The 26,607-nt window shown below is 41.1% G+C and overlaps 1 protein-coding gene across 6 annotated transcripts; it reads left to right on the top strand.

The window, feature by feature from the left end:
• The first annotated feature begins 12,281 nt into the window (after positions 1–12,281).
• KLF4 (KLF transcription factor 4) lies at positions 12,282–22,408 on the top strand. Of its 6 annotated transcripts, XM_053465906.1 has the most exons (5): positions 12,282–12,735; positions 13,164–13,281; positions 15,524–16,430; positions 16,521–16,685; positions 21,217–22,408. In XM_053465906.1, the coding sequence occupies exons 1-5, from the start codon at positions 12,731–12,733 to the stop codon at positions 21,390–21,392; spliced, it is 1,371 nt and encodes a 456-aa protein (XP_053321881.1). In that variant the 5' UTR covers positions 12,282–12,730; the 3' UTR covers positions 21,393–22,408. The 6 variants fall into 6 exon arrangements, with proteins under 6 accessions (XP_053321881.1, XP_053321880.1, XP_053321879.1 ...); XM_053465905.1 differs by having other exon boundaries at positions 13,168–13,266; positions 15,524–16,685; XM_053465904.1 differs by having other exon boundaries at positions 13,168–13,281; positions 15,524–16,685.
• Positions 22,409–26,607: the final 4,199 nt, after the last annotated feature.

Below are 26,607 nucleotides of genomic sequence, written 5' to 3'. Positions count from 1 at the left end.
TACCACATATGACACCGTTTTTCTCATATTAGGCCACCAATATTTTTTCTTAAGTGCTTGAAGAACATTGTCACGTCCCAAATGTGGATGACCAATACTTGCATGTGCTTTATTGGCAATTCGAACCCTTTCTTCTTTAGGTGGAAGGATATAATCAATTTCTTTAATAGTGACAATACAGTGTTCATCTTGCACTTTATATGCATATATTTTTGGATATCCAGGTGGATTAGGTCTGGAATCATCCAAACAGGCATTTAACTCTGCATCGAGACTGGCTGGTTTTGCTTGTGACCTGGTTTTAACTTGGTTCACAGCATATTTTTGACTAACAGCTTGTGCGAGAGAATCAACAAGCTGATTACCCAGTGTGTGAGCAGACGAACCTAGCTTCCTGTGAGCCGGTTCATGTACGATTTCAATATCAGGCTTATGATTGAGATAAGCAGAAATTGCTTTCCATTTCGCAATATGCATTAACGGCTTCTTTTTAGCCGTGAGAAAACCATTTGATCTCCATATAGGAAGATCTTCATTAGCAGATCGTGCTAAATAAGCAGAATCAGTAACAACAAGAACAGGACCCTTATCACTTAAAGCTTCTTTTAATGCAAAAACCAATGCATATATCTCAGCATATTGTGACGAATGATCTCCTATCGGGAGCTGCCAAGTTTTTAACAGACTCATATCCGAGGAGTATTTAGCAATGCCTACCCCCGCAGATCTATTAACCCCTTCCTTGTTGGAGTTAACTGCTGAACCATCTGTATAATATAGATAAGTATAGAAATCAGTTGGATGCTTTTGTGCTTCCCACTGAACATTATTATACAATGTTGGAAGATCATCCAACATGGGTAGCGTAGCATCATACACAAAATGAAGCTGGGGGTCTTCGAATAAAGTTAACCATTTTAACCATCGACATTTAAAAGCCCTTTTTTCAGGGATTGTTTCTTTTTTTAAAGTTGCGAGTGAAGCAACAGAAGTGTAAATATAAATATTCTGACCTTGAGCTAAGTCTCTAGACTTCAACACAGCTACGGTGACCGCAGTAAGTAACTTCTCTAACGGCAAGTATTTTCTTTCTGTAATTGTAAATACATATGATAAAAGTACAATCGGAACAATTTCAGTAGAATTGTAAATACGTATATATGCTGCCTCAGAAGAAATACTAACATAAACAGATAGCGGTTGTGTAGGCTCTCTTTGTGTTAAATAATCAGCATTATTTACAGCTGTCAACAAATCTTGTAAAGCTTTTTCCTCCTTCATATTCCACTGAAAGGGAGTTTTAGTTTGTTGTGATCTTATTTCTCGTGAAACAGCAGCATGTAATGGTGCTATTAGAATATTAAAATTTGGAATAAACAACATTGCGTAATTAAAAAGTCCGATAATGCTGCGTAATTGTTTTAAACATAGGGGTTTGCAAAACAACTCCATTTGGTCCTAACAACAATACACGGATTAAACAGTATCTAGCTCCTGATCCCCAGGGACCATACTGTATTTCAAGTGCTAAAACTTCATCATTTTGCACATCTCTGCCTTGTTGCAATCTGCACAATGAATTTAATCGCTGTATATCAGCAAAATTATTCGCCATGATATTGAAAGTACCTTCCCTTACGTATAAGAGGACCGCGGTATAAAATATATCTGGGTAATATAAAAAAATTAGAATTCTCGAGCCCCACGTTGGGCGCCAATTGTGATAGGTTCACACCTTTCCTCCCATGTAATGTCTTAAAAAGAGGTTATTCTCCACCCTAAGTGATAAGTTACCAAATTTCAATTTTATACATGTGGATAGGTCTCACATTCAATAGATGAAATCGTGAGCACAATTATAAGAAAGGACTGAGAATTCAAAATAGTAATTATTTATTTAAAAATAATAAAAATTACAGAAATCCAAAATTAAAACAGAGTATAACATAGAATGCCTGTTAAAGCTTATATGCATAAAAAATAAAAATAAACATACCAGTCAGTCTCGATATGAAGTCTCGCTTCAGTCTCTCGGTCTGCCCCAGAGTATAAACAAAGGTCTACATATATATAAGATTTTGTAACTAGACCTGCGTATCGCTACCTCAAAAAGAGTACTAACGGTCATAAAAAACTCAGGAGAGAATCAGGAGAGGAAAATCACCAAGGCCGAGCTGTTGATCATTTTTACAGAATAGCCAAAACATTCTAATCTTAAAACATTAAAAAAAATCTTATGTAACAGAAACTACTAGTACTGCGTAGTTAAATCCTTAACCTTAACTTCTACTGAGACCTGTAACAGTCATTAACCTTAACTTCTACTGAGGCCTGTAACACCCCCAAGATGCAACTTCTGCAATTCAACATCTGAACCACTTAAACCATCCTCTTTATAGTGCATTGGGACAATATAACTCACTGGAATTTCTTAATTATTGCCCCTATGGTGGAAATGGGCATTTTCAATGTTTTTGGTATTTTTTTATAGCTGCTTCTCATTTTGTGAAGCTCAACAACATTTTGCTGCACATCATATTCCTTGGTGATAAATTCCTTGGTGATAAATTACTAAGGGAATTTGGCCCATGTGTTACCCAACATTTATACCCCTGTGAAACAGGAAAGTCACAGTTGAACAATTTGCTGTTCCTGGTCCACCAGGTGTACTAAAAATGTAAAATACCACTGCATTGTATTTTTCTCATTAATTTATAGGAGTGTCAATAATTGTGCTACACTTATATTTAACAATTGCTTGATATCCATGAGAGCAGAGTATTTTAGAGTACTGTTTAAAGAAAAGATCAAAAGGTTTACAGCCTTATTTGCTCATATTTTCAAAGGGTGCCAATATTTGTGGAGAGCACTATATATATATATATATATATATATATATATATATATATATACATATATATATATAAATAAATATAAAAGCTGGATTAGCTAACACAGCATGCCATTGTAACACAGTAGTGATGGTTGCTGATAAAGGGCATCTATATGTCCATAAAGATAATCCATTAAAAATCACCCGTTCCAAGCTACAATAGTTATTAACGGTAGTATAAATAGGTAGGTAAGTAAGTAAAGGTTTCCACCTATAGAACTCCAGTTAAATGGTATAACACAATATTTGTTTAAAGGAAAACACATACCCTTTAGTGTTAAAATAATACGAAGGCAAGCATAATCTGGGTAGGGTATTTCAAACTACTACCTCTATGGCAGAGGTATTAATATGCAATAATATGTAGAATGAAATGGCAATTGGCATTAAGAGTCAAATGTATATTTGTTTCTAAATCAGACATATAGAAACAGAAGTGCAATTAAGGAGGCAAGGCCCTGGTGACAGAGATTTTCTTTTGTTCAAGCTGCTTTTACACACCACATCATTCGAGTTTACAGTCAATGTAATGGTGAGTGAATTGCGTGAGAGCATCATTACAGCACAGTTTCAGTACTTGAAGAATGAGTTTTGACAATACTTGCTGATATTTCCTTAGGCTATGTGACGGGTATTAAAATCAGACAATACCCTTTAAAATCACAGGAGTCATATTTTCAAAATACAAGGTGTGGCTATCTGCAGAAGTTTTGAGATCCCAATAGAAAAATTCCTAGAAATGATTTGCTGATTTATTTTTATATAGTGCTATAAATGATTTCCTATTACCATCACCCAAACTGTTTGAACGTTGAAAACTATTTCTCAACATGACTCATTTTGCTAGGTTGTGTATTTGAACTATGAAAAAAAGTATTCCAATCTTCCAAAACTTTGCTAAACTGTTCCTCTTTTCAATTATCCACCGTTATATCATGAGGTTATATCATGAGATTATATCATGACGCTATGTAAAGTGTAAAATATTTTTCCTTTGTCAATTGTATTATTTGGATGCAGTGGCATTGCTACAAGGGGGCAAGGGGGGTGACTGCCCCCCCCAGGTTATCCCCCCCCATGTTGCCCCCCCCACCGAATTTGGAACTGCCCATTGGACCAGGGCTGAACTTGCCTAGCAGGAAGCTGGGAGATTTCCCAGTGGGCCAATTGATCCGGGGACAGGTGGAACACTGGAGGTGTGGTACACAATGTTGTTAATGTGGCCGCCCCGGTGTAATGAGGCTCTTCATCCCGCCCCCTTGAAGACGTGACGCTAATTGGGGCAGGGGCAGGCTCACGAGCTCCTTGTGTGCACTGCAGTCAGAGTCAGTGCCCTGGAGGAGAGCACAGAGCAGGCAGACTCAGCAAGGAAGACAGCCAGGAGAGAAATAATTATAGTACTAAAAATAAGTTGTGGGGTGGGATTTTAATGAATGAGGACCTATATTCAAAGGAGGGGTCTGGCTTCCTGGGGGCATTAGTCTTGTTGACATACTAGGGGGGCTTTGGTTTAGGGGCATTAATACTCGGTGGCTGGCTGGGGACATAAATACACATGGGGCAATACACAAGGGTGAGGGGGTATCAATATACAAGGGGGCAGCTGGGGCCATCATATAAATCAATAATAAAGGGAGGGGCTTGCTGGGGGTATTAATACAAATAGTGCTGGCTGGAGGTGATTATACAAGGGTGTGGGGGCACCACATTAATTAATACTAAAAGGTTCCTGCCTGAGGCATCAATACACAAGGGGCAAAAACACTACGGGGGTATAAACAATGCAGTGTGGAAAATCCATCCTGATGTAGATGTCTGTGTCTTAGACCGTGTCCTGCTGTTTGTGTGTCTGGGTTTCGGTCTGGCAGAATGTGTCCTGGTGTGTTTTTGGTTTTCAGTGTAGCAGAGCATGTCCTGGTCTGTGTGTCTGGGTGTCAGTGTGGCAGCGCTTGTCCTGGTGTGTGTGTGTCTGAGTGTCGGTGTGGCAGAGCCTGCCTGGTGCGTGTGTCTCTGTGTCGTTGTGGCAGAGCCTGTCCGGGTGTGTCTGGGTGTCAGTGTGGCAGAGCCTGTCCTGGTGTGTGTGTCTGGGTGTCGGTGTGGCAGAGTCTTTCCTGGTATGTGTGTTTAGGTGTTGGTGTGGCAGAGCCTGTCCTGGTATGTGTGTTTGGGTGTTGGTGTGGCAGAGCCTGTCCTGGTGTGTGTGTGTGTGTGTGTGTGTGTAAAAGAGTGTCGTTGTGGCAGAGCCTGTCCTGGTATGTGTATGTTTGGGTGTCCGTGTGGCAGAGCCTGTCCTGGTGTGTGTGTGTTTGGGTGTTGTTGTGAAAGAGCCTGTCTTGGTGTGTGTCTGGGTGTCGGTGTGGCAGAGTCTTTCCTGGTATGTGTGTTTGGGTGTCGGTGTGGCAGAGCCTGTCCTGGTGTGTGTGTCTGGGTGTTGGTTCGGCAGAGCCTGTCCTGGTATGTGTGTTTGGGTGTCGGTGTGGCAGAGCCTGTCCCGGTGTGTGTGTTTGGGTGTCGGTATGGCAGAACCTGTCCTGGTGTGTGTGTGTTTGGGTGTTGGTCTGACAGAGCCTGTCCTGGTGTGTGTCGGTGTGGCAGAGTCTGTCCTGGTGTGTGTGTGTTTGGGTGTTGGTGTGACAGAGCCTGTCCTGGTATGTGTGTTTGGGTGTTGGTGTGGCAGAGCCTGTCCTGGTGTGTGTGTGTGTGTAAAAGAGTGTCGTTGTGGCAGAGCCTGTCCTGGTGTGTGTATGTTTGGGTGTCCGTGTGGCAGAGCCTGTCCTGGTGTGTGTGTGTGTTTGGGTGTTGTTGTGAAAGAGCCTGTCTTGGTGTGTGTCTGGGTGTCGGTGTGGCAGAGTCTTTCCTGGTATGTGTGTTTGGGTGTCGGTGTGGCAGAGCCTGTCCTGGTGTGTGTGTCTGGGTGTTGGTTCGGCAGAGCCTGTCTTGGTATGTGTGTTTGGGTGTCGGTGTGGAAGAGCCTGTCCCGGTGTGTGTGTTTGGGTGTCGGTGTGGCAGAGCCTGTCCCGGTGTGTGTGTTTGGGTGTCGGTATGGCAGAACCTGTCCTGGTGTGTGTGTGTTTGGGTGTTGGTCTGACAGAGCCTGTCCTGGTGTGTGTCGGTGTGGCAGAGTCTGTCCTGGTGTGTGTGTGTGTTTGGGTGTTGGTGTGACAGAGCCTGTCCTGGTGTGTGTTTGGGTGTCATTGTGGCAGAGCCTGTCCTGGAGTGTGTGTGTGTTTGGGTATTAGTGTGGAAGAGTCTGTCCTGGTATGTGTGTTTGGGTGTCGGTGTGGCAGAGCATGTCCTGGTGTGTTTGGGTGTCGGTGTGCAGAGCCTGTCCTGGTGTATGTGTGTCTGGTTGTTGGTTTGGCAGAGCCTGTCCCGGTGTGTGTGTTTGGGTGTCGGTGTGGCAGAGCCTGTCCTGGTGTGTGTCGGTATGGCAGAGTCAGTCCTGGTATGTGTGTTTGGGTGTCGGTGCGGCACAGCCTCTCCTGGTGTGTGTGTTTGGATGCTGGTCTGACAGTGCCTGTCCTGGTGTGTGTGTGTGTCAGGATATATTAGGAACAATCCAGAAGGATGACAAATAGGGAAACGAAGCTCAGTATGCAGGAAGAGGCACTTAGCAGACAAGGCCCAGGCAGAGTCAGGATAGCCACGGTAAGGTACACGAGCAGGCAGCGAGGTACAAAAGGGTCAGGCAGATTCAGAATCCGGACACGAGCCGAGGTACGGTACACGAGCAGGCAGTGAGGTACAAAAGGGTCAGGCAGATTCGTAGTCAAAGGAGAGCCAGTAAATGCACAGATAAATCACGAGCCGTTTAGTTGATAAGGGAAAGGCAGGAGCGAGGTCAGAGGAAAGCCAGGTAGGTACACGGTAATAACACAAGGAAAACGCACTCAGGATGTAGCAGGTAAGCACAATAACTGAGCGCTGAGCAAAGCTAAGTGCTCGGTTTTAAATTTGCCGCTCGGGGAAGCTCTGCCCCCGAGTGGAAAGCTACTGCAGCGAGTTCCCGCGAACAGTGTTCGGGGAACAATAAAGTTAGAACGGGGCAGAAGCCAGACGGACAGAGGAGGCAGAGGACGATGTGCCGGATCCGATGCCCGCGGGTAGCGGGCATCCAGGTAAGTTACCGCGACGGGTCGCAGGACCCTGAAAGTGTGTTTGGTCATCTGTTTCCTGGCACCTAACTTACAGTAGGAACTATTTCATTTTTACTTATCCAGAGATAAAATGTCCTCCTGAATATGTAGTCACTTCAAGGCCCTGAAATATTTTAGTGGAAAAGTTAAGGTATTGTGTTATTTACTCTATAATATTTATTTCAAGGTTTAGTCTAAATAAATTGTGACTTCAAGCTTCCCATGTTGAATGTCCAAGTATTATGTTGGTCCAATAACAAAAGTATCATTCCATAGCACATTACTTTTGGCATTATATATATATATTATATATATGTTTTTTTCAGTGGTATGATTTAATGGTGGAAATTATTAATGCCCCCCCATTTTTACTGTGGTATCTTATGTGCCCCCTCTATATATTGTTCCTAGAGCCACCACTGTTTAGATGTTAAGACAAATAAAGTATATGCGAGGCATGAACCTGTTTGTCAGTGTCATTTGTGTTCTTATTCATACATAAAGTATGGAACATCCAAGTACCTGTTCTGTCACAAAACTGTATCAAGAGTATCAAGTCAGCCAGGTAATTCCAGCCGGGAAGGAACAACACATGTGCTTTTTTGCAATGTTTACATGATTGCCAACCAAAGCAAATGTGGTCATTAAAAAATAAAGTAGTAATACCAATGTGATTTTAATTGGCAAAGGACTAAAGTTTATTGATTTGACAGTTACTGTCTGAGTGTTAAGTTTCTGGGTTCTGTATTATTATTATTATTATTATTATCCTTTATTTATATAGCGCCAACAGTTTACGCAGCGCTTAATACAATACATAAATTCAAGGGATATGACAAGAATTGACAGACTAAGACAAACCGATACATTTGGTGGAGAGAGCCCTGCTCGCAAGCTTACAATCTAGAGGGAAATGGGGTGACAAACATAAGGCACAAAGAAAGGGTGAGAGGTAGTGTGGTGGTTGTATCGATGACAAGGAAGTTCTAGCAGCTAAGATGGTGCAGCTTCTCTGAAGAAGTGGGTTTTTAGATGTTTCTTGAATGTCGGGAGGGAGGGTGAATGCTGAAGGTTCCAGAGATATGGGGCAGCTCGAGTGAAATCTTGTAGACGGGAAAAGGAAGAGGTGATGAGTGAGGAGGAGAGCCTTAGCCCATGGGAGGAACGTAGGGATCGAGTAGGAGAGTATTTGCTAATGAGGTCATAAATGTACGGAGGAGCGGTATTATGGATGGCCTTATATGTCAGTACCAGGATCTTAAATTTAATTCTAAAGGTAATTGGGAGCCAGTGGAGGGATTCACAGAGGGGGGAAGCAGAAGAGGAGCGACGTGCAAGGAAGATGAGCCTAGCAGCGGCATTTAGGATAGACTGTAGAGGAGAGAGTCGAGACAGTGGAGTGCTGTCTCCACTGTCTCGACTGTATGGATCTATTGCAGTGCCTAAATAATGCTGTCAGCCTTCCAAAACTACAGTATGTCCCTAAGGTAAGAGGCCTGCCGTGTTAAAGGGACAACCCAGTGTCCTATGCAGCCTCACCTGCAAAGAACACATACTAAGGTACTTTAATATGCACTTATTAAGTCTGTAAAAAATACAATACCTACCTTTAAAAGAAACTGCAGCAAAACGGTCCCATTTTCATGCCACTGATTGACTGCTTTAAGTACGATTACTTTCTAGCTAGTCCCATGTAGAGACTGCATTGGGATGCGGGTCCCACGGGACCCATCAAAAAACTTGCGGGTGCAGGCGGTTTTTCAGGTGTTGTGGGCGCTCAGACATGTACCTGTGGGTCCCAGTAATCCTGCACACTCTCGCAAGGCTGCCTTCGCGTTGCTCCCACACATCGTCTCTTCTCGTGTTCTGCCGAGGAACCCAGCAGAGTCACATGAATTTACGTCACGTCACATGACTCTGACAAGAGAAGAGAAGCTGTGTGCGAGCAACGCGAAGGCAGCCTTGTGGGAGTGCGCAGGAAATCTGTAGTCAGGTAAGGAGGTGGGGGAGTGAGTATATGAATGAGTGAATGAATGTTTGTGAATGATGTTTGTGGGAGCGGGCGGGAGTGGAACATACACGTTGCTGGAGTGGATGGTAATGGTCAGAAATTCAGCGGGATTAAGAAAACAGGCTCTGGTCCCATGCAGGAAGCAAAAGGGGGTACAGAGAGATGCATCTGAGGATTTGTGCAGTCACTCCGGGTGAGAGATTATGTAGATGCAACCTCAGCATTATAGGAGGAAAATGCAATGATTTTATGTTTTAAATATTAAATCTAATTTAATATTTGAAGCAGCTTTAATTTATTTAAAACAATGCATTTATTAAAGCGCGGCTCTCTGCTTCCTCTGTAGCTTCCTCTTTTTTTAAAGTTATATATTAAAACTTTTGTCCATCTAAAAAAATTATATTTAATGTCGCTACAAAAAAACAGAAATGGTGTTCTCATCATCAAAATCTCCTCCATGGACTTTTGTGGTGTTGTGGTAAAATGTTTAAAAAGTGGTCATATATAGCAGCTAAAGGATTGATCCTGTTGATTGGAACCTTCCATTGGTTCATATGGTGATAAGACTTATTTTAAAACTTTCAATGTTCAACATTTTCTATATATAACCCCAATTCTGTACAAGTGCCTTGAGTACACCAAAAATGTGATTTGGTTGGACCTTTTAGCATAGATGATGGAGACAAACCGATCACATAATTGCATACAAGACAAGTGGAGAAAATCAAATAAGAAAACTAAAGTACTTTTGCCTATACTGCACAACATAAAATTTAAAAAGGAACATTTTGCTTTCATGTGAAAAAAGAAACTTTTTCTTTCATCTTTTTCTTTCATGTAACTGTACCAGTTTAAGATTACATATAATTATGACTAACACATAAATTGTGTTCCACCATACATTTTCTATTATTATGTATAGTATAGATGAATAGAAAATTGAAAATAGAAAAAATGTGTTTCTTTAAACATTAGATGTTATATAGCAGTGATCTATAACCCAGTCCTCAACGCCTCACACCAAAAGTAGCAATATTAGTGATATCATGGCTCTGACACAGTAACCCGCACACACAAACTGAGAATTTAGTGGCTGACAAGTACCACTCGACCTTATCTAGGCTGCCAGTTTCTTCCTGCTTTCAGGACTCATCACTCATTGATCTTGTCTTAGATTCAGGATGGCCACATGCTTATCCCGCGCATGTTTATATCCCCTTACTATGTTACATTCTACCACTTCTGCAGAGAGGCTATTACACTTAGTATAGTAACCTTAGTATTGCAGAGTATGCAGTGATACCTTTTTTATTGGACTAGCATAATATTTCAAAGACAAGCTTTTGAGAGTTATCCTCTCTTCATCAGGTCTGAAGCGACATGATAGAGGTCACAGGCAGATAGACAGTGGACACAGCAGCAAGTAAGGAGCAAAGGTAACCCCCTTCCCACCAGGGGTCCTGGGACAAATACCATTTTGCCATATTGATAGACCACCTTTGCCCTATCAACTCCATCATCTCCAAAAGTAAGAAACTCCTTGCACAGTTAGCAAGAGTAGAAGCTGCATGGCTTATTTAAATAGCAGATATGAACCATTTAGCCCATCTAGTCTGTCTGTTTCCTCTATAGTAGAGACTCGGACCTTAATCATTCCTTGGTCCCATCTTAGATTGAGGATAGACATATGCCCAATAACTAGGAACCCCTGGGTTATACCTGGAGACTCTGGGAGAAGCGCCACTTCTCCAGGTCGCCACCAGAACACTCCGGGTCGTGGGAGCTGCGTTCTGACAAGCTCCACTCCCCCTTAAACAGCGCAATAATGGGGGGCTCCGGATAGCTGGACCCATAAAGTTCCCAGGTACGCATTTGCCTATCCCATACATGATTACGTTCTTTCAATATATCAAAACTTGCTTTGCCTGACGATCCCACTAAATTTGTCTGCGGTATCCCTTCTTGTGCGCTTATATATCATCCATTGGCTGGGTGAATTGACTGTATAAAGTAAAAATACTTCCAGAACTGAAGGAAGGAAGTGTAGATTTGTCATTATTACCTATAAATGACATGAAAGCCACACAGACACTTTTAGCAAGCATTTTTAAGTTTCTATGGCAACCATCTACCAGCACCTTCTGCTCTGTCACTGCCTAACAGGACAATTAAGCATTCCAGACAAAAATATTATGGAGGCAAATTTGTACTTGAATTACTTCTGCAAAGGGCTTGACACTAAAAAGGCTGTGCCTAATTTCTTTATAAACGTTTTACATTCCTTAAGAGTAGGTGGGACAGCACCTTTACTACACTTCACTAACTCAGGACGCCTTTTACACCAACTCGCTGCACCCGCACAGACTGAAGAAGGCGGGATGCAGACTGAAAAAGATAACTTTCCCACACGGCGGCGCGCTCCGGCCCCGATGTGGTGTTTCCCATATCCGGTCGCGCGCCGTTGCTAGGGCCAACAAACTTGTTTGGCTGCCTAAACAGCCAGTAACGTCACGAAGACCGGCCGCTCCCTCTCCCGCACCTCCAACTCTCACTGACGCCGAGACTGCCGTCAGAGTGCGAGGTGCGCTTGCCAGCCAGCTGCTCGCCTGACGTCACGCGAGCGGGATACCGCCTTCCACTCGGTCTCTACGGGCCCTCCCACGTGCAGGCCAGGCCATTTCACTTTACAACTAGAGGGTGGCCACAAAAAAGCTCGAGGTCTACCTTGGCAGTGAAGTGGTTCAGCCCGGGGAATTACCGTACACTAAGTATTAACATCTGCATTCGCCGGTGTTAATGAGACGAGGTGTGATAATAGTGAATAGTGAGGGCGCTGAAACGTGAATGTGGGATATACCGCAGCTTGTTATACGGGTAATGTGACCCAGTAAATCCACCCTCACCCGGACTGCTAATCTCCTCACAGCCGCACGAAAAAAATGATATAGCTCCTATATAAATATATTTGTGTAAAACTTCACACATTATTTTATTGCGGCTACCTTACGAAGTGATTCTTTTCATTAGCGGTATGAACAATTGGGGCTGTGTGTGAAAAGTAACCTATGTAAGGTGCGTATAGTTAAAACAAGCGCTCTATAAGCTCCTATGTAAAGCAGGCAGAGTGACGGAGGCTGTTGTAAGAAGGGAGTTGGAGGCGGAGCTGAAAGGAGTCGCTGTCACTTTCTGTCCCCGCCCCCTCCCCTTATAAGGTATGTCAGCCGCTGCCGCTCCTCACACTTTTCAGCTAACAAGCCGGCGGGGTGGGACGCGGCGCACTATAGCTAAGGAATTGCGAGAGAGGGGTTCCACGGTGGCTCCCATGGCAGCAGCTGCCGTTGCTGGGAATCCCCATGCGCCTCTTCGTGTGACAGGAGCTCGTGGCTCCGCCAGCTACCCCGTGCAGGGAATCCCCGATGCACCGTCTCCTGGAATCTGTGCATGACCCGCATCATCTTCACTACATCGACTGCCAGGCTGCTTTATAATAAAGTACTTGTGGAACTCACTCCTAAGGCCGTGTAGACTTATTTGACTGCTTTTCGTTCGTTGTGTGTCTTCCCAACATACGTGTGTCCCTGTGTGGATTTGTTACTCTGTTCTCGCTGCTTGCACTTTTGTGTCGTATGTGGATTTACCTGTTGTCATCGTGTCAAGCCCAGGAGAGCTTCCTCTGGATGTGCTGAATTCATGAGGTACGTGTGTAGGCATGAAGATGCCGCATAGAAAGCACCCGGTTCGACATGCTTCATCGTGAGCCCGAACTTTAGTTACTTGTGCGAAGCCGTTGAAGGGGAAGTATTGAGTTGCAATGGAGTGGTGTTTAGTAGAAGTTTCAGCTTACTCCTGTTTTAACTGTTTCAGTGCCTGTAGACTAACAATAAGAAAGCGAATGAATTGATAGATTGATTACTCCTATAAACTAGATAAAAGTGGTTACCTGACAGTCAAGTCCTATATATAATGTATGTCTGTATGTATTACACACACGATTACTGTTGGAAGGGCCGCAGTCTTGCATGCTAGTAGCAGGTTGATTAGCGATCCCCCCTCCCTGCAGCCAGTGTAGCCGTATGTGCCCTCCTGCCCCTGCTGCCATGTGACTGTGTGTGTCTGTGCCCAGGCAGCCGCCCAGTGAGTGTGACATGGCTCTCAGCGGGACCTTGCTGCCGTCCATCTCCACCTTTACAGCGGGGACCCCCGGCAAGGACAAAGTCCTGAGACAGGCAAGTGTTGGCGACGTGAGTATCCTGAGACGATGTGCAGGGAGGATGAGGCGCTCCACCACACCTCAAGCACGCACCAATGTAACCTTTTACACTGGCTTTCTATAATACTGCAGAGGGGGGCATTTAATTCCCACCCTCCCCCCAATACTCGAGTAATGCACCCTGTCTCCTAACCCATACATAGTCCTGATCTGGATCAGGGATGGTCGGTTCAGCATTGCACTCCACACAATCACTTTGTAAACGTTCTACTTCTGTATAATTGCATACAATCACCCTTAGATTTAGTGTAGCTGCTGTATCTGTGTCTTTATATATGATCTCTGACTCACCGAGTCAGGGTTTGACCCTTTTAAATGCCTTTTTCAAATAGGTGCCACCTTTGCTAGTTGCAAACACTGTCCATTCACTCTAACTTTGTCCTTAATCTTCATTATTTCACATGGCAATTTTTCAGATAGATCGAGTGTGCTTTTTTTATGGTTGCGGAGACTAAGAAGCGATTTTGAATAATGTTTTTAGTGGCGCAGCTTGCGTTGTTTATTAGATTAAGGTAATTACGTGAGCTTTCTGCCAAACTAGTTCTTTTTTTGAGGATCGTACTTTTGAAGTTGATGATCCAGCCCCGTCTAAACATGTTTCTTGTAGATTACACAATGTGGCTTTGAGTAAACCATACAACACTACATTTTCTTTATTGAGATTGGTGTGTCCGATACACACACTATTGATACGTAAATAGACATATACGAATGTACACATTGGTTTGGCAATTTTAACAAACTCACTAAAATATGAACTATATATAATTTTTTTTTTATCATGGTAAACTTTTTTTCCTAGTTTTTCCCTGAAAATCGAATATACTGTTATGCTGTATCAATCTACGTGGGAGCTGACATTGAAATAATGTCCATTTACTGATTGTTATATCAGCCATATGCTTTTTAGTAAAATGTACATGTTTTTAGTCATTATGCCAGCCTGAACATACGGTTAAACTAAGGACTAAATAAGGTTTGAGATTCTTAATAATGAGCAGACTAACAAACGATTTTTATCTGCCATCAAAAATCCCCGTTTCTGTATTTATAAAACTTTCTATATTAAAACATTTTGTTCCCAGCCATTGGTATTCCAGCTGCAATAAAGCTCTCGTCATGCTACCTTTTGCTTCATATCCCCCGCTGTACATTTTCTTTCTGTTACCTTTTGCCCGATTGTACTTGAAGTCAAAAATTACATTATAGTGGCCGTGCATGGTGAGAATATTTCATTTTTGGGAGTATAGCTGGAGCTGAGAAGTTGCCTGTCACCGAAAGTCAGAGGCTCATCATCCTTAGACCTTCTACAGATGGTCTCTTTACCGAGATTGCTAATTGCGATGAAAAACATAGCGTCTCCATTTGCACCCCAGCCCCAGCTCCTTCATTATTAATATTGGAATTGTTTCTCTGTTACACAGCACTGCTGTCTGATCGTTGCCCTTACTCAAGCCCTTGTGATAGCATGGAGCTAGAAAGAAAAGGCTCTCTGTCTTCACGTTAATATGAAAACCGACGCTTAAAGTAATAAGTGATAGCAAAAATATTTTTCACAGATGTAACTATGTAATACACATTGCGCCATTGAGTCATAACTTCCAAAGCCTGCTGATGTTTAGGCTGTTGGTTGAATTGAAACTTTAATTAGTATATTTTTGTTCAGGCACACAGCGGTTTTCCAATTACCATCCCGTTTGTTGCTATGAAATAATATCAAACACCAGTCTCCTATCTTCAATGCAAGGGATTATTTTTGTTACCTTCGTAGCTGTTAGCCGAAGTGATGAAATTTGCCAAAAAAAGGTATTTCGCTGCCAACCCCTGAGCATTTTTCTTTAACTTGAAAGGTATATTCACATGCTGTATATCTCTTAACACTTTTTATTTTATTTTTTACTTTTTGACGCTTTCCAACTTGGCAGCAGGCAGAAATGAAACACAGATCCGTGTTTTAACTTTGAGCCATTCAGAGTTTTTCACGGAACACTTAAATTTTCGCACGTACCGCTTCCTTACTTCTTCTACTGTGTCACGTACGTGTCAATTTTTGTCAAGTGGTTTGTTAGTTAAAACACCAAATTTGAGACCATTAAGTGTTATGGTTAATTATTGTTATGTTGTAATTTTTATCCAAGATAGAACATCTCAATATTTTTTTTTTGTATTATTTTTTTTTTTATATATAACACCTGTTTTTACTTTCTTTACAGAGGTGGAGAGAAGAGCTATCCCACATGAAGAGACATCCTATCCTGAACCAATCTCGGCCCTTTGAGGTCTTGGAGGGGGAAGCCCCAGTGTTGGGTTCTCGAAGGGAACAAGAAGAATTTAATGAACTTCTAGACTTTGATTTTATACTGTCAAACTCCCTAGTTCACCAGGAGTCTCTGGTGGCTTCTTCTTCCTCATCCTCCTCTGCCACTGCCTCATCACCTCCACCTGCTGCACCTCTTCCAGATAGTCTTTCTACTCTCCCTTCACCTGCCAATTGTAACTTCTCCTACCAGCTACGTTGTGGCCAGGAGCCCACCAGCGCCAGCCCCCTCATGTACACTGCTAGAGATACTGCAGTGCCCACCACTACTTTCAACCTGGCGGATATAAATGATGTGTCCCCTTCAGGTGGGTTTGTGGCTGAGCTTATGAGACCTGACTTGGACCCGGTATACTTGCAGCAGCCACAAGCTAGCCTACAGGGCAAATTTGTATTGAAGACAGCTGTGGACATTGGTGATTATGGCCATTCCATCAGTGTTAGAAAAAGCAACTCTGGTATGGACAGTACAATGGTTTATAGCAGCCACCAGATGCCCAGGATGTGCCAAAAGATCAAGCAGGAGCCTTCTCCATCTTGCCCTGTAGCATGCCCCATGGATGGGCAAGTACAACAGCCACAAGGGCAGCTTGATTTCCAAGTTGGAAGGGGACTACCAAGTAGGACTAACCAACCCTTGTCCCCAGAGGAGCTGATGGTCAGAGATTGCCATGCATCCCCTCAGACATTAAGCCATCCATCACTGCCAGTACCTCCAGGCTACCACACCTCTGCCAGTTTCTCCCACTTCCCGCCAGATCAGCAACAGCCACAGCTGCCTCCGTCTCAGCTTCAGTATCAAGGTCAGTCTTATATAAATATTTTTGAAGACTCTTTAAACTTGCAACTATTGAAACAAGAAGTGATGCTGACTCCCCCCTCTTCACCTCTAGAGCTGTTAAGTCCCGGGGGCTGTATGCCAGAGGAAACTAAGCCCAAGAGAGGACGCAAGTCCTGGCCTAGGAAAAGAACTGCAACTCATACTTGTGAGTACGCAGGCTGTGGAAAGACCTATACCAAGAGCTCCCACCTGAAGGCCCACTTGCGCACGCATACAGGTAGGAAAAACGTTTATACCTACGTAGGCATTTACTTTGTATTGATGCTGCTGTTGGATGTTTAATGGTGAACTTGTACAGCATAGGTTGCTTTGCATAGACATCTGTGAACACATAGCTTGGTTTCCTTCTGAAGTCTATTTATAATGTTGGTTTTTGTGGTTTAGTCTTGGCAAAATTGTAGGCATACTACAGAAAAAGAAACAGCACGAGCCAATTAACTGAAAGAAAAGGTTGCCTACAAACAACATGAAAGGGCCTCTAATGTCACCACTAAAAACACATAGGCTGTATTTATAGCAATTGTTAATGTCTGTAAATAGATTAAGATCATTATATCCACCACTGGGAAAGACTAGTAAATCATCTTTTTCAGACTCTTGGCTTCCCACTCTCTATCATACAACTGAACGATTAATGATACATACCTTGAAATATTAATATCTATCCTTGGTGATCACTACCTAATCATGTAAATGAATGAATATCAGCGTTAAATAATTTGATGATGGATGTTTGTCCAGCTACATGGGTCTATTATAATAGACGCTTGTATATCAGACCAAAATTATTCTGATGCTTAAATGTAAGCCACAATTGCTAAAGAAATGTATTTCAGAGATTTTATTTTTCTTACTCACAAATAGGCCAGTTATCTAATGTAATACACCTAGATTTTTTTTTATATTTTGTTAAGATTCTCCTTTTGTACCATTTAACTTTAAATGATCCCACTGGCGCTTTTTAAATAAATGTAATGTTATTAAGCAGGGCCAACTCAGCCCTTGCAGGACAAACTGCCCTGATGGCAGAATTCTTAGTAGCTTAATTAGGGTTTTTTTGCCTTCTTTTGGATCAAGAATAGAAAGGTTAGGTAGAAGGGTTGAACTTGATGGACTTAGGTCTTTTTCAACCTTATGAACTATATATATGTAACTATGGTTGTCCCTTCTTAATACAGAGTTAGTTGAGTTCATTCACTGACGCAAGCCTTTGCATGAGAGTTCAATATTTTATCTCTCTGACTATGTGTTATGAAGGACAAATCCCAGCAAGCTTTTGCTGTAAGAAGAGCTTGGTTGGCAGAGTTCTTTCTTTGGTTAGGTCTGTGTGGTTTTTGTCAGCTCATCAAAGTAATCATTGTAGTGCCAGTTTAGCCTTGCTTGCTGGAGAAACATACCGGCCCTTCGTAATGCATAGAAAATTCAGGGAGGTTTAACTGCAGATCTCCTGGAAATGTTCATGCCATGTCATGCTGTAGTCTTAGACGGCACCTACAGAAACATAGAATTTGACGGCAAATTAGAACCAAACCGTTTTTTTCCTGCTGTTAAAAAAAATAAAAAAAATAAATATATATATATATATATATATATATATATATAATGAGCAAATATATAATATAAATACATATCAAAGAACACATTTACTGAGTGTCATGCCTAGGAGGTATGAGCCTCTCTTCCCCCGTCTTAGGGCATCAGGCAGTCTACTATAGGGAGACAAAATAGTAACAACATTTCACACCTTTGGGCGGCTATAGCGGAGAAATTTTAAAGTGAGACATAGTGCTCTAAAGAAAGATACAAGTCTTTTACTCAACTCACGCCAGCGAGAAAGCTCTTGATTTCTCTAAGACAACAGATACGCTTCCACGTTAAAGTGCATGAACGTTAATAATAAAGTCGCTTGTTCTAAGCTACAGTATATTGCAGACACAGGAAAGACCGCATCACAAATGTTTGTGAGTGAATCTAGTAACATCTAAATGGAGGGAGTCAAACTCCAGGCCTCGAGGGCCATACACAAGTGATTTAATTAGTTGCAACCATTGTGACGGAGCTACCAGTGCTCAAGCTACGATATCCTTAAAACTCTGTCCAGGTTGCGGTCCTGTAACCTTGAAGTTTGACACCCCTCTGATCTAAAGGTAATGGCTGCTGGGAGACAAAATCCATGTTCAAGGTTGTTTCTCACCTGAGAGCGGTTTCTTCTGTTTATTCTTTAACCTGGTGCCAAATGTTGTCAACGTGGGCTGACGAAGATTTGTCACAGACTTTCAAGTGGAAAAATTCATTTCACAAGATTGTGAGGTGCGGTTAGTGTCTATGGACTTGGGCCAAGTTTAGAACATGCTTAGCACACACCTGATCCATTTTTGAAATAGCAAAACATACTTGCAGTAAACAATAAAGGAAAAAAATGGCTTTGATCTTAAGAGACTCTACCACACAAAGCCTGGGGGCCTAGTATATGACAGTTGGAGACATTCTCCCATGTTAACGGGCACTCGGGAGTTAAAAGCAAGCATTTACGCCTTTTACCTTAAACCCCAAATCCACCGTCTAGCCACTGGTTATTCTGTGTGCTTTTCTTACATGTTTTTAAGTGACAACCCCATCTCCGATTCAAGGTTCATTGAGTGTAAATTTTATACATTCTAGATGTTTACCTTTTTAAGCAGAGTTAAGCAGTGCTGTAAATTACCTGTTGGATTTATAGACATTTCGTAGAAGTGTAAGTTACTTATAAATCTGCATTGATTTTACTGGTCAGTAATTGCGAACAGCACTGCTATTTCTTTGTCATGCCTTCCAAGTACAGAAGAGGAGACCAAGAATCTAATGTGTATTTTTCCAATAGTCTGTTCATTCTGACACAATACCCTTTTGTAACAAATGAATGACAGGCCGAGACCTTTTGATTTGGTTTCCTTTAGAAAATTCATAAAAATGCCTTTTATGACTTTTTTTGTGGTATGTAAGTATTCATCATGCAAAGAATTTCTTTGCACAGGATATCGGATAATCAAGATACCTTCATTTATCTTTATAATCTTGGGCTTGTGTGCATTTACTTGTTTTACTTCACTGAGAGAGTGGAAGCAAAATGGAACAGCCCCCATGCAGAAGCGGTACTGGGTAATACGGCAAGGGAATCTAAACATAAATGGGATAGGCATATGGCTATCCTTGATCTAAGTCAAGACCGAGGTCTGATTAAAGTTTGAGTCTTTACAGCAGTAGAATAGAACAGACTAGTTCCTTTCTCCATTCAAATTCTATGTTTCTATGTTTAGCCTAAAGTGACGCAAGATTATTTTTTTTCAAACTTCCAAACTTCAGCACTGACAGTTCTGGTCTTCTGGTCTGTTTGAAGCCCTAGAGGAACGCAGTTTACCTGTCACAACTGCCCTTACCCAGTTGCACACACACTGCAGAATTAGTTTGCCCTGACATACCTAGACAAGAGGACAGGGACTTTGATGATCCCACAGTGTGGAGGCTCAGCTATAGTAGGCAGATATATATATATATGAGGCACTGGGTATCGGTAGCAAAGCACTATAGATACCTGTATAGGTACTACTACAGGTAAATGCCAGGAAGCGAACCACAAAGTGACAGGTCAGGTATGGAGCACAGATGGTCAGCCAAAGCCAGGTTCAGTACACTAAGCGCTTAGTCAGACGAAGCCAGGGTTGGTACACAGAGCGGATGGTCAGGATAGCCAGGTATGGCACACAAATCAGGTCAGCAAGGTACAAAATTGCAAGGCAGAAAATAGTCCGACAAGCCAGAAGTAAAAGCAGAACAATCAGGAACAGATATACCAAATAGGTAAAGTAGGACTACACAAGGATGATTCTGAATAGCAGTTCCGGGTTTTTAAGTCCGGTGCCGAGCTTGTCCCGCCACTCGACAGCCGTCTGTTGTACGGAGACCACTTTCAGGCTAGGTGCTCTCCAGTTTGTGGCATCATCAGCCATGTTGTGGAACACGTGTGTAAAGTAGGGCATTTAATTAAGGGGGAATGTAAGACTAAAGTGTATTACTAGTGTCACATTCATGCTGAGCTTTTACAAATAAATATTGTGTTTTCTGTTTTAAAACAATTGTATAATGCTGCACATTTGTCGTGTTCTAGCTCTGTTTTTTTATCCCAGTCAATTAATCAAAAACTATGGCTCCATATCATACAGTTTTCTGGTAAATAATAGTATGTCTTAATCATCCAAGGGGACCCTCTGACTAATAAATATTTTTGGTGGGTAGAACTTCATTAGATAAGCACGTCTCCATTAGCATTGCCAGAAAGAATTCGCTTAGTGTGTGATGTTTGAGTAGGGAGCGTCACCCAAAATATCACATGACCGCCTACAATGGCAGCCTACATGTGTGAAATGTATTTCGCTTATTTGAACGAAAGGAAAAAAGCTCATTTTCTTCAGTGGTAAATGACGTTACAATATACAGGACTGTATTTGATGTTCAAAGAAATGGTTTTTTTGTTTTAGTAATTCAGTATTCAGGAAAACTGGTTTTGTGAGAACGAAGCCTCACAAGCATGACTAGTAATATGATTTTACTGGATGTAGCGGAATGCACGTTTTTTAACTATCAACATTATTTGTTTGACTCTGCATTATTTTTGTGTACACTAAATGTAGATGATGGTGCTGCATCTTGTGCTGAACACAGTGTTGATCTCCTGGTGCATCGTTTCTTACCTTTCTTCTTTAATGCTCTAGGTGAAAAGCCGTACCACTGTGACTGGGAAGGTTGTGGATGGAAATTTGCTCGCTCTGATGAACTGACTCGCCACTATCGAAAACACACCGGGCACCGGCCTTTTCAGTGTCAAAGGTGCGATAGAGCTTTCTCAAGATCGGACCACCTTGCCCTTCACATGAAGAGGCACTTCTAGGCGTTAATCTTCACCCTGCCCATTACTGCCATGAATTTCAGTATTCAGAGCACATATAACATGGGTACAAGCAAATACAGCAAACACTACAAGTTATCAAAATGCATTCCAAGTCTAGCTTTCAGAACCTCAGCGACAAGAAGAGAAATACTCCAAATCTACGCAACTGAAACAAACTTGAATATATAAAGCCTCAAGAAAATGGGTTTTTGACTGGATCTTACAGCATTCCATTTTTTATTTTATTTTTTTTGCTTAAAAAACAGACTTGAAACTTTACAGCTTACATCTCCACAAACAGTGACTTGATGTGCATTTGGGTTGTTTCATTATATGTTTCAACACCAGAGACACAATAGATTTTATTTCCCTTTTTTTGGGGTTCAGATGGGACTAACACTGGGGTTAAAAACTGCATTTTTAGTTCAATGCAATATGACTGGAAACGTTAACTTTGTTAACTAACTTTCAAAAAACATAAATAAAAAAAAAAAAAACATGATGCGCAGGTACAAAAAAAGTTGAAGGAAAAAGAGAAAAAATGGATGCAATTAGCTAATGGTGCTTACAGAGTAATTCTTCTAATGGTACCAAAAACAAATGAAGCCAAAGTTCTCAAACTGCTGCATATTCGACAAGGAAATCTATTTTGTCTTCCGATTTTTTTTTTTTATTAACTATAAAGTATGACCAAAGTCAGGAGCGTACACCTGATTTGTTTTGTTAATATATGTATGTATATGCAGACAGTATGTGATGCACTGTGGTTTCAATGTGCAATAATTTGTACTATGGTCTGTTTCCACATATGCCTTAAGCAGAACAAATGTTTGTTTTCTATATAGGACTTTACATAATAAAATATGTAATATAAATTTAAGCAAACTTCTATTTTGTATATTTGTAAACTATGAAGTAAATTGAACATTTGCTTGAAGTTTGTATTTTGCATATTCAAGTTTTAAATAAACCTATTATATTTCTTGAGGAATATACTCTCCATTTTTAACATCGAATGTTGCCCCTATGTCAATTTTATTATGAAATGTTAGTTCTTTTTTTATTCTAAATAAAAAAAATATTTTTGACTTTTACTGGATATTTTGATATTACAGATCAGGTATAAAACTAATCTAATAATATACATACTATAGAATTGCATATGCAACGCAGCTCGCTAGAGACTGAACACTAATTCTGAACATAAATGATGGGAGTTTGTATACTTTTCTGGTACTGCTGAACAAGTGTACAGTAAATGCAGGAAAACAATCCAATGGACTGACTACTAAATATACTGTCAATTAAATCTTTATAATGATTCAGTTATGTGGATAATAAAGAGTTAAGACATAATACCAATACTATAGATCTCATTGAAAGCCCCAAAAATAAAATTGAGTCTATGGTTTTTTGTTTGTTTTGGTTTTGTTTTTTTAAATCTTAGGTCTATTTGCAGCCCTTAAGACCACATGCAAATCTGGCAGTGACTTCAAAGCGAATGAGCGAACTACATGTAAACATAAACAAGGAAAAGGAGTATCCCCTTGCATTACGACAGCTGTGGGGGAGGTTGATCTAGGTTTTAAAAATGCTACAACACAGCTTTTAGTACAGTATAGTAAAGTAGGTTGAAAAAAGACTTCGGTCCATCAAGTTCAACCTTTCACACATACCTAGTTCTAAAGTTGATCCAAAAGAAGGCAAAAAAACCCTATTTGGGGCAATTATCAATTATGCCACAACAGGGAAAAAAATCCTTATTGATTCCATAGTGGCAATAAGATTACTCCCTGGATCAACTTGCTAATCCTTTTAACCGTTGTAGCCTTTTATCTTATGCTTAACCAGAAAAGCATCCAGACCTTTCTTAAAAATATCCAGAGTTAGATAATACAACATCCTTAGCCAGAGAGTTCCACATTCTTATTGTTCTTACTGTGAAGAACCCATTCCTATGCTGATGCTGAAATCTCTTTTCCTCAAGTCTCAACTGATGACCCCGTGTTATTGATTAGCATGTTTTCTGGAAAACATGGAATTTGAAGGTAGATAAGAACCATTGCAACCATCTAGAATTGAACCTTAACTAGTCATTGGTCTTGTCTTAGATTCAGGGTAGCCATATGCCTATGCTATGCATGTATAAATAATTTTACTGTATTGGAGCCATACAGTAAATCTTTCCATTTTAATAATTTTAATATATGAACTGTTTGTTTTAATGACATAACGCAAACTCCTTGACTTATTGAATATTCCTTGCTTGAATTATTGTAGATCATGTTCTCATTTTTCCCCACAAGTTGTATAAGATAACAAAAAAAATATTTCCTTCAGCCACATTTAGTTTAAGGGATGCAGGATTTGAATTGTCAAAAATGAGACGGAGATTGGATGAAAATACTCCTTCAAAAATCCTTCCGGGGAGTCCCTATGCTGCCTTTCTTCAGAAAGATAACCGGAATGTGCCAAACAAGACATTAAACTGTAAATACATTTTTTTAAAACTTTTTCATCTGTTTTCATTTTTCTCATAAAAAAAATGTATTACACATGAATATGGTTTAAAAAAACTACTTGTACTAAAAATATATAATTTGTGTGGGTATGCTACATAAGAAAGAGGGAAATGAAAGACATAGCAAAAAAAAAATGCTCTAGTCCTGTAGCATAAAATAGCCCTGGTCCGTATGGGTTTAAGCTCTATGCACATTTACCAGTGCTTAGACAAAGCAGTGTATTAGGACCACAAGGGAGCAGAAAGCTGTCACTGGCCTACCCCCCCCCCCGAGCAAGCAAAAGTAGGTAGGTGTGAGTGTGTGTAAATAAGCATGTGTAAGCATGTTAGAGTGTGTGTGAGTATGTTACTGTATGTATGTGTATTTTAGTGTGTGTGTGTGTTACTGTGTAAGCATGTTAGTGTGTGTGTGTATAAAAATGTATGTATGTGTTGTGTGTGAGGAAGTGAGGTGTGATATGTGATAGGGATGAGGGAGTAAGCTGTTCATAGTTGTTATAGTTGTGAGGAGGTGATGTGTGATAGGTGTGAGGTGTCATCTGTTATAGGAGTGTATGTTAGTGTATATATGTATTTTACTTTGTGTGTGTAAGCACGTGTATATGTATACATATGTTAGGATGTTAACATGTCTATTAGTATGTTGTTTTACATGTGTATGTGGGATTTGCTTAGGGGCCAAGCAGTACATCATGCAGGGGGCCCTGGTATTTTATGTGTCTACTCCATACAGTGTTATAAATGTGTTACCGAGTAAATCATTCTATTTCCACCGAAATAGCAATGGATAGAATGTCAAAACACACACACATATGTACTTGCCCTTTCAAATGCCTGCCCATACATCCACACACCTACCCATACACACATGCATACACACACTTTCACACTTGCCCTTACACAGGAACATCTCAGCATACCCTTGCCCTTGCAGCCACACACTTATTTGCCCTTAGACACACTAGCCCTAAAATTCAAACACTTTAAAAATACAAACACACACCCTCCCCCTCTCTCTCTCCAATTTCTCATAATCTCTTCCCTTTCTCCATGTGTCTCCCCTTCCTCCCAATCTCTGCCCCTTTCTCCTTCTCTTTTTTCTTAACATGGTGGCCCTGTTTCCACATATGCCTTAAGCAGAACAAATGTTTGTTTTCTATATAGGACTTTACATAATAAAATATGTAATATAAATTTAAGCAAACTTCTATTTTTTATATTTGTAAACTATGAAGTAAATTGAACATTTGCTTGAAGTTTGTATTTTGCATATTCAAGTTTTAAATAAACCTATTGTATTTCTTGAATATACTCTCCATTTTTAACATTGAATGTTGCCCTATGTCAATTTTATTATGAAATATTAGTTCTTTTTTTATTGTAAATAAAAAATATTTTTGACTTTTACTGGATATTTTTATATTACAGATAATATTTTTTTTCTGTTGGAAGTGGTAGATATAAAACTAATCTAATAATAAACATACTATAGAATTGCATATGCAATATTGGCATCATATGGCATCATATCCTTGTGCTCATCATCAATAGCCAGTGCTCATCACGGAGCCCTGACACTAAGGGCCTTGCACTTCCTTTGCTTTGGGCTAGTTATAAGGAGACCAATGATCTTCCCAACCGGCCCTGTTCTTCCAGTGGTGGACAGTTCAGTCCTCTTCTAAAGAGAATCGGCTGGATGACGAACATCGGTGTCAATGTTTGGACAACTTGCCAACCCCTAACCTCATGTATCTTAGGGGTGCATTTTAGGGGGTTTGATTAGAGGCATGGCTAGGGGATAAGGATTTTCCAAAATGACTGTGACCTATTAATAGTTAATTATGTACCCGAGCAATACATTTAGAATAAGAAGTATTTCACAGTTTTTATGTTTTCTGTTATTTTTATACTCTTTAGTGTGAGTTGAAAAACAATTAGATGCACTGAAAACCACCAAAATTTCTGAGCTCCTAGAAAATACAGGGGCTACAATGGGGATCAGCTGACAGACTGTCACTCTTCAAAAGGAACTGACTAGAAAATGTTGGATCTGCCCCACAAGCAGCACTAAAGGTACATGGGAGCAGGGCCGGCCCAAGACATAGTGCCGCCTGGGGCGAAGTTTGAAATGCCGACCCCCCTTCCTGCCGACGATTCTGCTCATTATCTGCCCCCCCTTGTACTTCACTTACCTTCCAGCAGTCCTGCGGCGAGTCTCCCTGCTCTGCCGTGGTGTGCGCTGCTTCCCTGCTGAGCGCCGGAAATTGCATCATATTCCGGCGCTCAGCATTACAAGCCGGCACCGAGACCGAGCTAGAGGGCTCGCAGAGGAGAGAGAAGGGCGCTGAGCAGGTACTGACAACTTGATAAGCGAAAACCACTCGGCGCCCCTCTCTCTCCTCCACTTAAAAAAAAAAAGGTGCTTGGTGCAAATGCCCCACTCTGCTCCATGGCAGGGCCGGCCCTGCATGGGAGGCACCATTGGGCACCAGCCCACAAGTCATTTACCTGGTGTGCAGTAAGAGAAATTCACATACTGAATATTATTCATTTTTTAAACATGGTGAGGGATAATATTCCTCTACAGATTCTAAATAACTTTTTTAAATTAAACTAGATGAGCCAAACGACAAATGTCAATTTCTGTGTTACCCTCACCTAAAACTTTAGTAACTGCATAATAGATACAAAAGA

The sequence above is a fragment of the Spea bombifrons genome, chromosome 1 (genome assembly GCF_027358695.1).
Source record: "Spea bombifrons isolate aSpeBom1 chromosome 1, aSpeBom1.2.pri, whole genome shotgun sequence".
NCBI classification, from domain to species: Eukaryota; Metazoa; Chordata; class Amphibia; order Anura; family Pelobatidae; genus Spea; species Spea bombifrons.
Note: the sequence above shows the minus strand (reverse complement) of the source record. Positions and strands in the feature narration are given on the sequence as shown.